Source organism: Loxodonta africana, chromosome 4 (genome assembly GCF_030014295.1).
Source record: "Loxodonta africana isolate mLoxAfr1 chromosome 4, mLoxAfr1.hap2, whole genome shotgun sequence".
Taxonomy (NCBI): Eukaryota; Metazoa; Chordata; class Mammalia; order Proboscidea; family Elephantidae; genus Loxodonta; species Loxodonta africana.
This window is the reverse complement of record NC_087345.1, coordinates 158226941-158239587: the sequence shown is the minus strand read 5'-3', so window position 1 is coordinate 158239587 and position 12647 is coordinate 158226941. Positions and strand designations below refer to the sequence as shown.

Here is a 12647-nt window from a genome sequence, read left to right as displayed (position 1 = left end):
AGAACTTTGAAAATCACGCTCCAGTGTTAGGATTTTATCCTTCCAGTCTCTTAAGCAATGGGAAACCGATGAAGCTTTTAAATCATAGGACTAGCTGATGCCAGTTTGGTTTTTGTTTGTTTGGTACTTTGTTTTATTTTGAAGAGAAAACTGCCATCCATGAAGAAAACAAAGAATGGAGAGACTATATAAGAGACTGTTACAGTAGTCTGGATGAGCGATGGTATGGCTCTACATTAAAATAATGGTAGTAGGGCCGAAGAGGAATGGCAAAATTCAAGAGTTAATTCTGTAGTAAAACGGGTATCATTTAATGACTAATAGGAAGTAGGAGGGCCAGATTGTTCCTGTTCTGTTTTCAGTGGTTGATATTATCCTGAGATGATTGTTACTGACTGGAGTAAAGGGTGAGGGAGAGGAGCAAGTGAATATTTGACCATTCCTATACACAGGACATATTTAAGTTGCGTGTTTGTAATCACTTATAAGATGGTGAAAGCATTTATGTTTTCTGTATTGCATTAAATTTGTCTAACTTAACATATCCCATTATAATAAAAGACGTAATAAGTAAAATATCTTCACCGAAAAGTAAGTTCAAATTTGAACGACACTGTGGATTTCTTTGTAATCCTGCAGATCCAGAATGAGGAGAGTGTGGTGCTTTTTCTGGTCGCGTGGACTGTGACAGAGATCACTCGCTATTCCTTCTACACATTCAATCTTCTCAACCACTTGCCATACTTCATTAAATGGGCCAGGTGGCGATGTCTTGCAGTTTAGTTTCTCACAGTCCTGTGCATGCTAATTTATGTGTGCTGAGCCAACACCAGAGTTAAAACTTGTGTTTTAGCCCTATGATGCCAGAATGCTGTTGTTTTAGATACTAGTAGTGTCTTGCATCCTAAAAGCTTAATTTAATGACCAGAGATGAATCATATTAATATATCTCTTGAGTGAAATCAGTGCAAGGCAAATTACATTACTTGTCCTTAAATAAAGGAGTCCTGGTGGCACAGTGGTTAAAACAGTCAGCTGCTAACCAAAAGGTTGGCAGTTCCAACCCACCAGATATGGCAGTCTGCTTCTGTAAAGATTTACAGCTTTGGAAAACCCTATAGGGTCACTATGAGTCGGAATTGACTCTATGGCAATGAGTTTGGCTTTTTTTTCCCCCGGACCTTAAATAACTTTCTTCGAAAGCATAATATGCACTTTTGAAATCATATTAAATAATTGCCAAAAATAGGGCATTTTTATCACATTAATTTAAATTATTTTGATATTAAATCCAGCATTCACAGTTTTTAGTGTCTTAGGTACATAATGGAGCCCTGATGGTGCAGTGGTTCAGCTGCTAACCAAAAGGTTGGCAGTTTGAATCCATCAACTGCTCCTTGGAAACTCTATGGGGCAGTTCTACTCTGTGCTATAGGGCTGCTATGAGTTGGAATCAACTCGATGGCACTGGGTTTGGTTTTCTTTATATATATATATATATAAAATTTTTCTCTTTAAGTAGCAGAGACAGACATTTCTTTAAAGTCACATTTACTTGAAATTGTATTTTGAATGTAGACCAAATTTCTATTAAGAATTCTAAACATATCTATTCTAAAGCAACATTTTTTTTAAAGAAAAGATGCCCCCCCTTTTTTTTTAACAGTTTAAACTCTTTAAGCAACTGACATTTTACAAAGTAATAAAATAAGATTGCTTTTTTGAGAAGAAATCACAGCCAGTATAGATTTTTCATTCCATTTTCTATATTGTACTTATAGCGGTGGTAACAATAAAAACAAAAACAAATGGAGTGTTTCTATTTTGTACCTGAGATGCGGTATGAATAAAACAGTCTATCCTCTTGAAACAGAGGAGACAGATGATGAGAAGCGCAGGGAGTCAGGTTAAAAGGTGTATATCTCGTGTATGTAGAATAGAAGGGTTTGAAAATTTTTCATTCTTGAAATTGCTTTTTTAAAACTATAGATGTATTAATGTTTCCCTTGTACAAAGTTCATACAATACAGAAGTATATAGGATAAACGTGGGCAGTTTCTGTTTCTACTCTACCCAACCCAACCCTTTCCCCGGAAGGAAACACAGCTTGGAGTTTATCCATCCATTTATCCATACTAACAAAAATGCCAAAACCCAGAAGTGAATTTTTTAAACATAAATAAATGCTATTATTTGTTTATATCTTAGAGTTTTATTGTTCTGTCAGAACAGGTACATGTAGATCTTTAATTCTTTTTAACACTAAAGCTACACAATATTCCACAGTGTGACTCAACCAGTTCTTTTGTTAGAATTTAGATTATTTCCACTTTTCTAATATAAATAATGCTTTGAGATAATATAAAGAATGTTGTATCTATACTTCATTTATTTTTAAAAACTCTGATATTTATGTTAATACATTCTTGAGGATAGTCCTTAGCTAGTTGGACTTGTTTTAAATCCCCCATGGAGTAAAAGCCTGACATTTTTTCTTAAGCGATTACTCCTTTTTTTTATTACTCATGTATTATACATGTTCAGATATAGTAAATGAGGATATATAAATAAATAAAAGAGGAAAAAGCTTTAAAATTACTTATAATCCCACTATATAAGGATAATCTCTGTTAATTACATATGTATTCTTTCAAACTTTTTTTATATTCTCTAGCGCCATTTTAGACATTTGTGGCTTACCATTTTGCATGTAAATGCTATAAAATTGTAATTCGAGCTTAAACATACTGTCTGTCATGAGAACGCTGTGCTACCTTTTATATATGGTTGGATTTATCTTTATTCTACATGAAAATTTATTTACTTTCAGTGATTGGGCCTTTTAAAAGGTTGGTGGTTTGGAATGTTGCTGGACTGTAATCCCTGAGTGCATATCAGTACTGTTTTGCATGACCACAGTCTTCTGGGCTTCTAGAACCTTTAAAAATACTAACCATGATGCAGTCTTTTTTCATCTGTTGTATTTGCAGATTTGTTTGAAGAAGATAACAGAGTGCATGTTGTACATTCCTTTTAGGCCATGCACGTTGATCTTCACAGCCTTATCCATAGGCGTTCCGGAATGCATTTGCACGTCTTGAATTATTGGAAAAGTTCAAAACCCTGCCACTGCATGTTTGAATTCATTGTTTAGAAAATGTTTGTCAGTTGCCTTAATGTTAAACAAGGTACTATAAAATTTTTCAACTTTGAAATGCATGTGTTAGCATGATACAGTGTCGGTCATAATCATGAATAATGGTTTCAAGTCAAAAATCTTGAAGCTCTTGATTGTCTAAATATGTATGCCAACCCCATTGAATTACCTAAAATAATATTTATGTTCAAATGTTGAAGCTACTATTCTCAAATAAAAATTCACTTTAGGAGTGGCTTCTTATTTATAAATTGTTGTGGCCTACTGTAGTGGTTTGAATAGACTTGATTCTATTTATATACTAGAAGTGTTCTTGGAAAACTTGTACACAAAACAGGTAATTGTGTAATGAGTTATGTTTTCATATTGATTTCCATTTTAATTTCAGAAATGCATTCCCCCCAAAGTTTAAATGACAATTAGAAATTTTCAAGGAAGCATTATGTCTTTACCTAATCGTGGCCTGTGGGCAGTTAAATTTCCCACACCACCCTCAGAACAGCTTAGATACAGTTTACGAAACGCAACTTTTAAAAAAGTGCCTGTAAATTCAAACAAATTATATACTTTATTACCATTTTATTAAAAATTTTCACTGATCTTATAGCTTTAAACTAGTTTATTGTAGATGTGTTAAATTGGCTTTTCCCTATATTAAACACCCCGCCCAGCCCTTTCCCCCTATTAAACAACTATACCACCAAAAAAAAATTTGAGAGCCACGTAAAGTAAAAACAAAACAAATTTAAAGAAAATTAATTTGGATATTTTATTTGAGAAGGGAATATAAAGTGTTCAGTTATGTGATTTTAAAAATTGAGATAGGAAATGATTGATTTAAATTATACAAAAAAAAAAAAAAAACTACAGAAGGCTAGTAAGAAACCAGGGGTACATCCGAGGAAGGAGGAGGGGGGTGGGCAGGTGACGTAAAGGGATCAGTCTTCTTTCTTTGCCAGTTAATCTATTTTGGCAAATGACCCTGCTCTCTGCTCTCCAGTCTCTTATTCTAGTATATTCTTGCCATATAGGAATAAGGTGATTTCTGAATTGTCTCCAGGTTCTTACAATACTAATTCGACTTTTCCTCACAATTATTTCTCAATGCCAACGAAATGATAAAATATAAATAAATTTTATTCATTTTTACCTTAATTTTCTGTGGTATCTAGTATATAGTAACTGACTTGCTGAAAATGACTTTCTTAGGTCCTTTAGGCTTTTCCTGTTAGAGATCAGTAGAGGTGTGGGGTGTTCCCCTAACTGCAGGCATAAAGGATGGCTGGCATACTCTGTTAGAATGCTTGCCACAAGGCAGATAAACAGGTGCACTTTCGAATTTTAATGAGACTTCTCAGCTATATTCCTTTAATGTGGGAATTCAACAGATTACTTATCTTACTCGTTTTCTAATGAAAGAAGTTTCAGATGCACTCAGTAGTTACTGATGCTTTAGGTAGTATTATAGGTTTTCTGTAATAGTTAAGTCAGTGTCTTTTAATTAGTAACCACAAAAAGATTTTAAACGCCTGTTAAGAACTACTTTGATAATTTCAAGGTTTAGATATACAATTGGGATCATAATTGGCCTTTAAGCACATCATTTGGCCAATAAATGACTAGCAGGAGAAAAACAAAATCAGTATGATTCCATGCGTTGAAGAAGTTATCTTTATGATACAAATAAATAAATAGATAAATACTGCATATACATTTCTTAAATGGAAGTAGTTCAGTCCTGTTAAGTAAGTTGGCTTCTTATTTTACTAAGATCGTGTCATTTAAAATTGAAACTACTGTGAGAGAAAAAAGGTGATACTAAGGAAATGATTAAAATAGAAAAATTAATTTTTTTTTTGTGAGGTTATTGTCAATCTGTACAGAAAGGGGATTTTAAAATTTGATATACTATAGTAGCAAAAGAACCATGATATAAAATCCCACAATTATTCTAGAAAAATAATTCTGTAAGGTTTTTCTTTCCCCAGATATAATTTTTTTATCATCTTATATCCTGTTGGAGTTGCTGGTGAACTTCTTACAATATATGCTGCATTACCGTATGTGAAGAAGTCAGGAATGTTTTCAATAAGACTTCCAAACAAATACAATGTCTCTTTTGACTACTATTATTTTCTTCTAATAACCATGGTCTCATATATACCATGTAAGTATACTTATTATTACCTTCATTTAACATACTAAATTTTGGGGGGAGATAGCATAATAAACTGGTTTCATAAATAAGGAAAAATAATTAGAAATAACTGCTTATAAATACAACCTTCTGTTTAGTCCACGTTTATTTGTAATTTGAAATAATTGAAAGAGGAGTTTGTCAGAAGACTTTTAAGGAAAAAGGACAAGTTGATACACAAATGACTACTTTCTCAAAATCCCTTAAAAGTAAACTCAGTATGATTTATCTTATTTTTAAAATATAATTTTATTTATTTTTTTGTTGTTGAGAATATACACAGCAAAACATACAGTAGTTCATCAGTTTCTATGTGTACCGTTTAGTGACATTGATTACATTCTTCAAGTTGTGTAACCATTCTCACTCTCCTTCTCTGAGTTGTTCCTTCCCCATTAACATAAATTCACTACCCCTAAGCTCCCTCTGTAATCTTTCTAGTTGCTTGTGTCAATTTGATCTCATACAGATAGTTCTTAAAAGAGCATAATGCTCATTGCAGACCATTTTCACTAGTTACACTAAGCTATTGATAGGTTCTAAGAAGACTTCAGAGGATATTTTTGGTTTACAGTTTAAAGATTATCTGAACGCAGTAGTTTCAGGATTCATCCAACTGTCATGGCTCTAGGAAATCTGGATTCCATGAGAATTTTAAATTCAGTTCTGCGTTTTCCCTGTTTTGATCAGGATTCTTCTATGGAATATTTGATCAGAATGTTCAGTAATGGTAGCTGGCCACCATCCAGCAGTCCTTCTGGTCTCATGGCAAAGGAGACAGTTGTTAATGGAGGCAATTAGCCACACATTGTGCATCCTCCTCCTATGCCTGACTCTCTTTCTTCCTCTATTGTATGATTTTTTTTTTTAAGCATGCATGAGTGAACTATATGCAAGCATTTAGAATTATGTATCTGAGTATAAACATGTATTCAAGAAAATTTTATACCATTCCTTTCTATTTATTAAGCATACACTTGGAAAAACCATCTAGGAGTGCTTTTTAATCTTATTTGTGTTTATAAACGAGAATAATAAAGCTGCTTTTCTTAAAATAGTTTGAATAATTCAGTCTTTTCACTAATTTCTCATCACCTTAAATCCTTGGTAGTTGCCGTGAAGTTGATTCCAGCTCATGGTGACCTCATGTGTAGAACTGCTCCATGAAGTTACCTTGGCTGTAATCCTAAATGGGAGCAGACCAGCAGACTTTTATTTTGTGATACCACTGTGAGGATTTGAACTGCCAACCTTCAGGTCAGCAGTTGAGCACAAACCATTTGTGCCACCGGTGGAAACTTTATAGTAGCAGGACGTTGGGGCCCTGGCGGCACAATGCTTAAGCAGGTTGGCTGAGCTCCGCTGCTAACTGAAAGGTTGGCAGTTTGAACCCACCCAGCAGTTCTGTGCGAGAAGGACCTGATGATCTGTTCCCCTAAAGATTATAGCCTATTTCTACTCTACCACATGGGGTTGCAGTGAGTTGGCATCAGCTCAGCGGCACCCAACAGTAACAGCAGGAGATGTGAGGAAAAAGCAAGGCTATCACTTACCTTTCTCAATAAAATTAGAGACTTTGATGTCATTGGGTTGCAAGGAAGCGAGAAAAGCTTATAGACTCTGAAATCTACACTGACACATCTGTATTTTTACCTAAAGAGGAAAAGCATAAAAATTGGCCAGTGCCTTGAGGTCTCCAACTTTTAAGCTCTTCTAAAATTAAAATTGACTTAGATAGTGTTTTTCTCCCTCATCTTCAACTGTTACAGCCTGATTCTGTCGTCACATTTTCTACCAGAGCCAGATGGAGATTGAATAGGGCTAAGGAATGGTATATATAGAATATTTGTTGACACCACTCGCTTTTCCCAACATTTAGGTAATCTAGTTAACATGGCTTGAGCACAACCCGAGCCTGCATCAGTATCTGTCATTTCACAGTTCTAAGTTGAAGCATTGGGCTCTCCTCTTCCTCACGACCACTGAAGCATCTCCCCAGGTACCCAGAGACTGAAGGATGGTGGCTCACAGCTCCAAACCAGTAAATTTTGTCTGTCTTTTCAGGTCTCTTGGGAAACTTTTAACCTGTTACCAGTTGCCATGGAGTCAGTTCCAACTCCCGGTGACCTGATATGTGTCAGAGTAGGACTGTGCTCCCTAGGGTTTTCACTGGCTGATTTTTCAGAAGTAGATCACCGGGGCTTTCTCCTGAGGTGCCTCTGAGTAGACTCGAACCACACCCCAGCCTTTGTGTGAGCAGCAGAGTGCATTTACTCTTTGCACCACCTGGCATATGGCAATAGCTGACTGTGGTGACAGTTACTTGAGAGTCCCTCTTGCAGAGTACCAGTGAACCAGGATGATGCTTTTCCACTCTGGGTTGATATGAGTATATAACAACTAATTTTATTTTCCTTTGCTTATTAAATGCATTCACATAAATCTTCTCATTGAGTACTACAAAATAGTGATATTACTATTATCTCCCATTTACCAATAAGGACATTAAAAATCAGAGAAGTCAAGGAAATTGTGAAAAAGGTACCCAGCTAATAAGTGACAAGGCCTCCTACTAAGCTCAGAATTTTATAGAAGTATTTGCAGTAATTGGTCAGTTAGCTTTAAGTATACATGACTTGAACACTTTTAGGCTCATAAGTGTAATATGATGATTGCATTATAAAATGGGTAGTGTCTAAATTTAAAAATGAAAATCTGTTATGCATTTTTGCTATGTTTGAGCTAAGTTTTAAGAATAAATTGTTACCCAAAGTTGCCTAAGCAAGATATTGAAAGCTTGTCTTGTAATTAGGTTCATTATTTTGGTTATTCTGTTTATCATTTTCAGAGGTCTTTTTACATTTATATTGTTTATAACTGATGTTACTCAACCAACATTTATTGTTGTGCTCGTACCCTGACTTAAAGCAGTGGCTCAAAATAATTCTTCAGATTTGACTGGGCAAATAACCGTTTGCCCAGCTGACCTCATGCATATACGTTATATGTTTGCATAAAACAGACTACCCTTAGACCCAGCCAAGAGGAGCTGCTTCTCTGTGCCATGTTTTAGGAGGTCCTGTTCTGGCTTTCCACGGGTCATCCGCCTACACAGGCTCCCCTTCCCTTGTAGAGCACATTCTGGGTATCTTGGACCATGAATTCCATGAATGTGGTATGTGGGCCTCTATTTGTACTCTAACGGTGAGCTCTATAATGTTACGAATGGCAGTAAGTTAGGGGTGGAGAGTTAACTGTATAATGTACATACTCTCAGACTTTGCCACCTTTAACATGTGTTAGTTTCAAGTATGAATAACTTAAACCAACAGCTTATTTTTCTGTTTTCTTTTTTTCAATTAAGTGTTTCCACAACTCTATTTTCATATGTTACGTCAAAGAAGAAAGGTGCTTCACGGAGAGGTGATTGTGGAAAAGGATGATTAACTGATCCTACAAATGAGGTGATTTTTCCAGAATAACCAGGATTACTTGAGTCCAAGTTTTAATAACAAGAATAAACAACTTCATGAAATATCATGGATTGTATGATTTCTTAAAATATAACTTGAAACACATGGTTTTTGCCGGTATTTGTCTTCACATTGTGCCCAATCCATTTTCTACAAGAACTATGCAGGTATTACCAACTCCTGAGTAGGAGTCAAGCATGAAGAAAATAATTGGGCCTATTACCTTAAAAAAAAAAAAAAAATTTTTGTTAATTTTACTAAATATTTTGGCAATGTATGCTCAAAACTTTTTAAATCAATATTTAGAAATTTGTTTAATGATTTAACATTATGGTATTTATGTGATATTTACAAATGAAAGTAAATACAGAATTATAATAACTTGTTAATAATGTATCGGTATTTCTTGAACCCAGGATCAATTTTTTAAAAGTTATGCAGCAGCATTTATGATTAATAAGAATTGTGGAAGCATAGACATAATTTGCTATGGTAAGACGTTCGATACAAAGTGGCAGCGTAAAAATATTCAAATAGATGTCACAATTGGAAGGTTTTCTTTGAAAATATGTCTAGTCTGTTGAAATTATTTCTACCACTAAGTAAATTTATTTTTGTTTGAATTAACCACTCAAGGACCATCTTTCTGACTTTAAGTACTTTAAGGGGTTAGAAAGAGTGTAGGTATATACTTGTCCCCATTTGTTAAAAAATACCATGGCATCAGACCATGTTGTACTCAGAGCCCTGGTTGAGAAAGGCTGCTGTGTACTATGGAGTTGTCTTGTGAAAGTCAAGCTTATAACAACCCCTTTGTACTTGTTAGGTAACTAACAGTTTCAGGGTGTGAACTGAAAAAGACATTTTATTCTGAATTCCATTATATAGCAAAAAGTCTTATAATAAAGCTCCTGTCTACATGTTTAATAATAAAAAAAAAATACACTGCAGATTCTTTAATACTGCTTTAATTCATAAGTAGGTCGTTTAAAACTGTACCCCTTTATTAAGGCATGCTGATTGACTCAGTTAAGAGAGAATATTAAATACATGATTAAAAGAAAATGAACCTTCTGCCTACTGGAGATATGTGGGTGTAATTTTGGCTTTAAGTGTTCTATATTGTTCACAATCAACATGTAATACTGTATTTTTCAAAATCACTTGTTTTGTGTTACCACCTCCTTTTCAAATTTTTTTTCATGTAGGTTTGTAGTTCAGAATGTTTTTGCAAACTGTTTTAATAACTTAATTTTTCAAAGGTGCTGTTTCTTTTATTATATTATGTTTTAATATTTCCTCTGTAGCCGAATGTTTTAATGAGCAAGATGTATTAGGTTACTAATTCTCAAAATACTGTTCGTTCTGCTCTTACTCTCTTTGGTCAGCTTTTCATTCTGAATTTTTATATGGCAGAAATGCTTAGCAAGTTATTTTGATAGCTTAGTATAAGAAGTTTACTTATTTATCTTATTGGAAGTCTTGTGAAAAATATTTTAAATCCTATTCCTGAAATTTGAAATAATTTAATTTCGACTCTGTTCAAGAAGCTGTAATACCCTTGTTGTTTTTTTTTTCTTCCCCTTAAGATGTAGAATATCTTGAAGTAGGAATTGTAATTTAATAAAGATGAAAAAGCATCAACCTACTCAATGACCTATATTAATATACTGAACGTCTAAACTTTAGATTTAGTTTATCTTCTGTATCTTTTACATTCAAGCAGTTCAAAACTGTCATTTGTGTAGAAAACAAAGTGCTAAAAGGTAGTTTGATTTTTAAAAGAGAATGTATTTGAAATTCCTTTGCCCTTGCTCTGTGTGACCCCATCTTTGGATTTGATCCTACGTCACCATAACTTCCTTTTTAAAAGGCCAGCCAGGGCTTGAATCAACTAAAGCTTGAATTGATGCTCATTTTGTAGAAAGTCCCTCAATTTGAGTTTGTTTGATGTTTCCTTGCAGTAAGATTTAATTTATCCATTTTTTTTGGCAGGAATGTTTGTTAACTTTGGTGTTTTAGGGTTTTTTTGATTTAATATTTTGGTTGCAGGGTAGCATGTAGGTATTTTAATAATAGAAGTCCTTTTGATCTAATTCGTAGGAGTCTGCCTTTGAAATAAAACATTTTATTTCAAAGTTTTTTTTTTTAACCAAATTAATATGCCTGTGTTCTGATACGTGAAGATTGGTGTCTTTATAAGTGCTTAAAAAGTACTAAATCTTTATATTCATGTAATTTCCAGGCATATTGTTAACTCAATCTTTATATTGACTTTATGCCCCTAGATTATGCTCTCTCAAACTCAATGGTGAATTAATATACTTTGGTTTTGTTCAAAATTTCTTTACAGCATTCTGTTCTACATTTTGTACTCTTACCATATTCAGCCTTACTAACATTATGAATAATACAATATTGAGATTGTTTCACTTATGAAAAATGCCTTATTATTTATTTCTTGATTTATGAAAGTACCTTACCCCTAAATTTTTAAATGCAATTTGGACAATTAAAAATTATTCTTAAGCTCTCTTAACACTTGTGGTTTTCCTTGGAGGATCATGACCACAGAAGCATGTTTCTCAGACCACAGTTTTTCTGAGTCGTCTGAGGACCCTAGAGCCCTTACCTTTAGTGATTTCGCAACAGTTGCTGTGGGGTAGAGAAATTGGCATTTTTAGCAAGATGCTAAGCAGTTCTGATGCGGGCAATTGAATTGTTCCACCCGCCTTGGAAAAGTACTGTAACAGGGAAATAGCCATAGGGGATGGCAGGAAGAAGACGTGCCACAAATGCCCTATCAGTGTACTTGATATAACTGAAAAAAAAAAAAACAGTCGTACACCAGCCCTTTAATTTCGAATCAGAATGAAGATGTAGTTCCAAGTTTATAAAATGAAAAACTTGATGTTCGCATACTATGGAGTAGTAAGACATTTTGTATGTTCGTTTTTTTTTTTATATCTTAAAAAAAAACAAAAAAACTGATTCAGTTTATTTGTCCATTCGTTTGAGTGATGTGGAGCATGAAAGTGGTAACGAGTAAAATCCAAAGCAGTAGTCAGGTTTTTTTGTTGTTGTATGGAATTTAATAGCTTGAAATAAATGGACAGTTAGAAACTCTGTTAAAGGGTTTTTGTTGAGTGGCATTTTCATTGTTCATTTTTTTTTTTTTTTATAAATAAACCAAAAAAGGGGAATATGCTCAAGATTGTAGAAAAGGTATATAATCTTGTTTCTGAGAAATATGCATGACAGAAAGTAATTATAATTTGCCTGAATGATTTTAACTTAATCAAAGTTGACTAAAATAGGTTTGTGTTTTATGTTCAGAAGCTGGTTTCTATTGAATTAAACTTGAACTGAACTTTTAGAACAGAAATTAATCTTCAGAACTGAGGACGTGGAGAGGTTAATCTATACTAAGTGTACTCAAGAAGGAAAAATGACTTTTTAAATAGTGTTCGGCTGGCAGAACGTAGATTTTTGAGAGTCAAATAATTTTTTCAAAGTTACCATTTATTTTATTTGCATGTATGTACATTTGGTATGAAATCCAGTATCACTTTTTTAATTTCCAGTCCAAAATCAACATATATGTGGTATCCTATAACAGACTGAATTTGTAGCGTTAGAGGTGTATTACATCTTTTTAATGATAATGAAAGTAAAAATTTTAGAATAGGGTTTTTTTTTTTTTTTTTGCGGAAGAGTTGTTACTGACTGTATTAAGTAGTGTGAATCAACGTGACAGGTAGCACAAATTAGGAATGAGCATAGCTAGTAAAAAGGTTTTTGAAAATTATTTTATGAAAAT

At 33.8% G+C, this 12647-nt stretch overlaps 1 protein-coding gene across 1 annotated transcript in view; it reads left to right on the top strand.

Annotated features, from left to right (window-relative positions):
- HACD1 (3-hydroxyacyl-CoA dehydratase 1) overlaps positions 1 to 11953 on the top strand; it is a 28791-nt gene extending 16838 nt beyond the window's left edge. Inside the window, exons 5-7 of the mRNA XM_064284897.1 lie at positions 640 to 761; positions 5146 to 5324; positions 8719 to 11953. Of these exons, the coding sequence (XP_064140967.1) occupies positions 640 to 761; positions 5146 to 5324; positions 8719 to 8801 (384 nt within the window). The 3' untranslated portion in view covers positions 8802 to 11953. The remainder of the gene's footprint in view (positions 1 to 639; positions 762 to 5145; positions 5325 to 8718) is intronic.
- Positions 11954 to 12647: the final 694 nt, after the last annotated feature.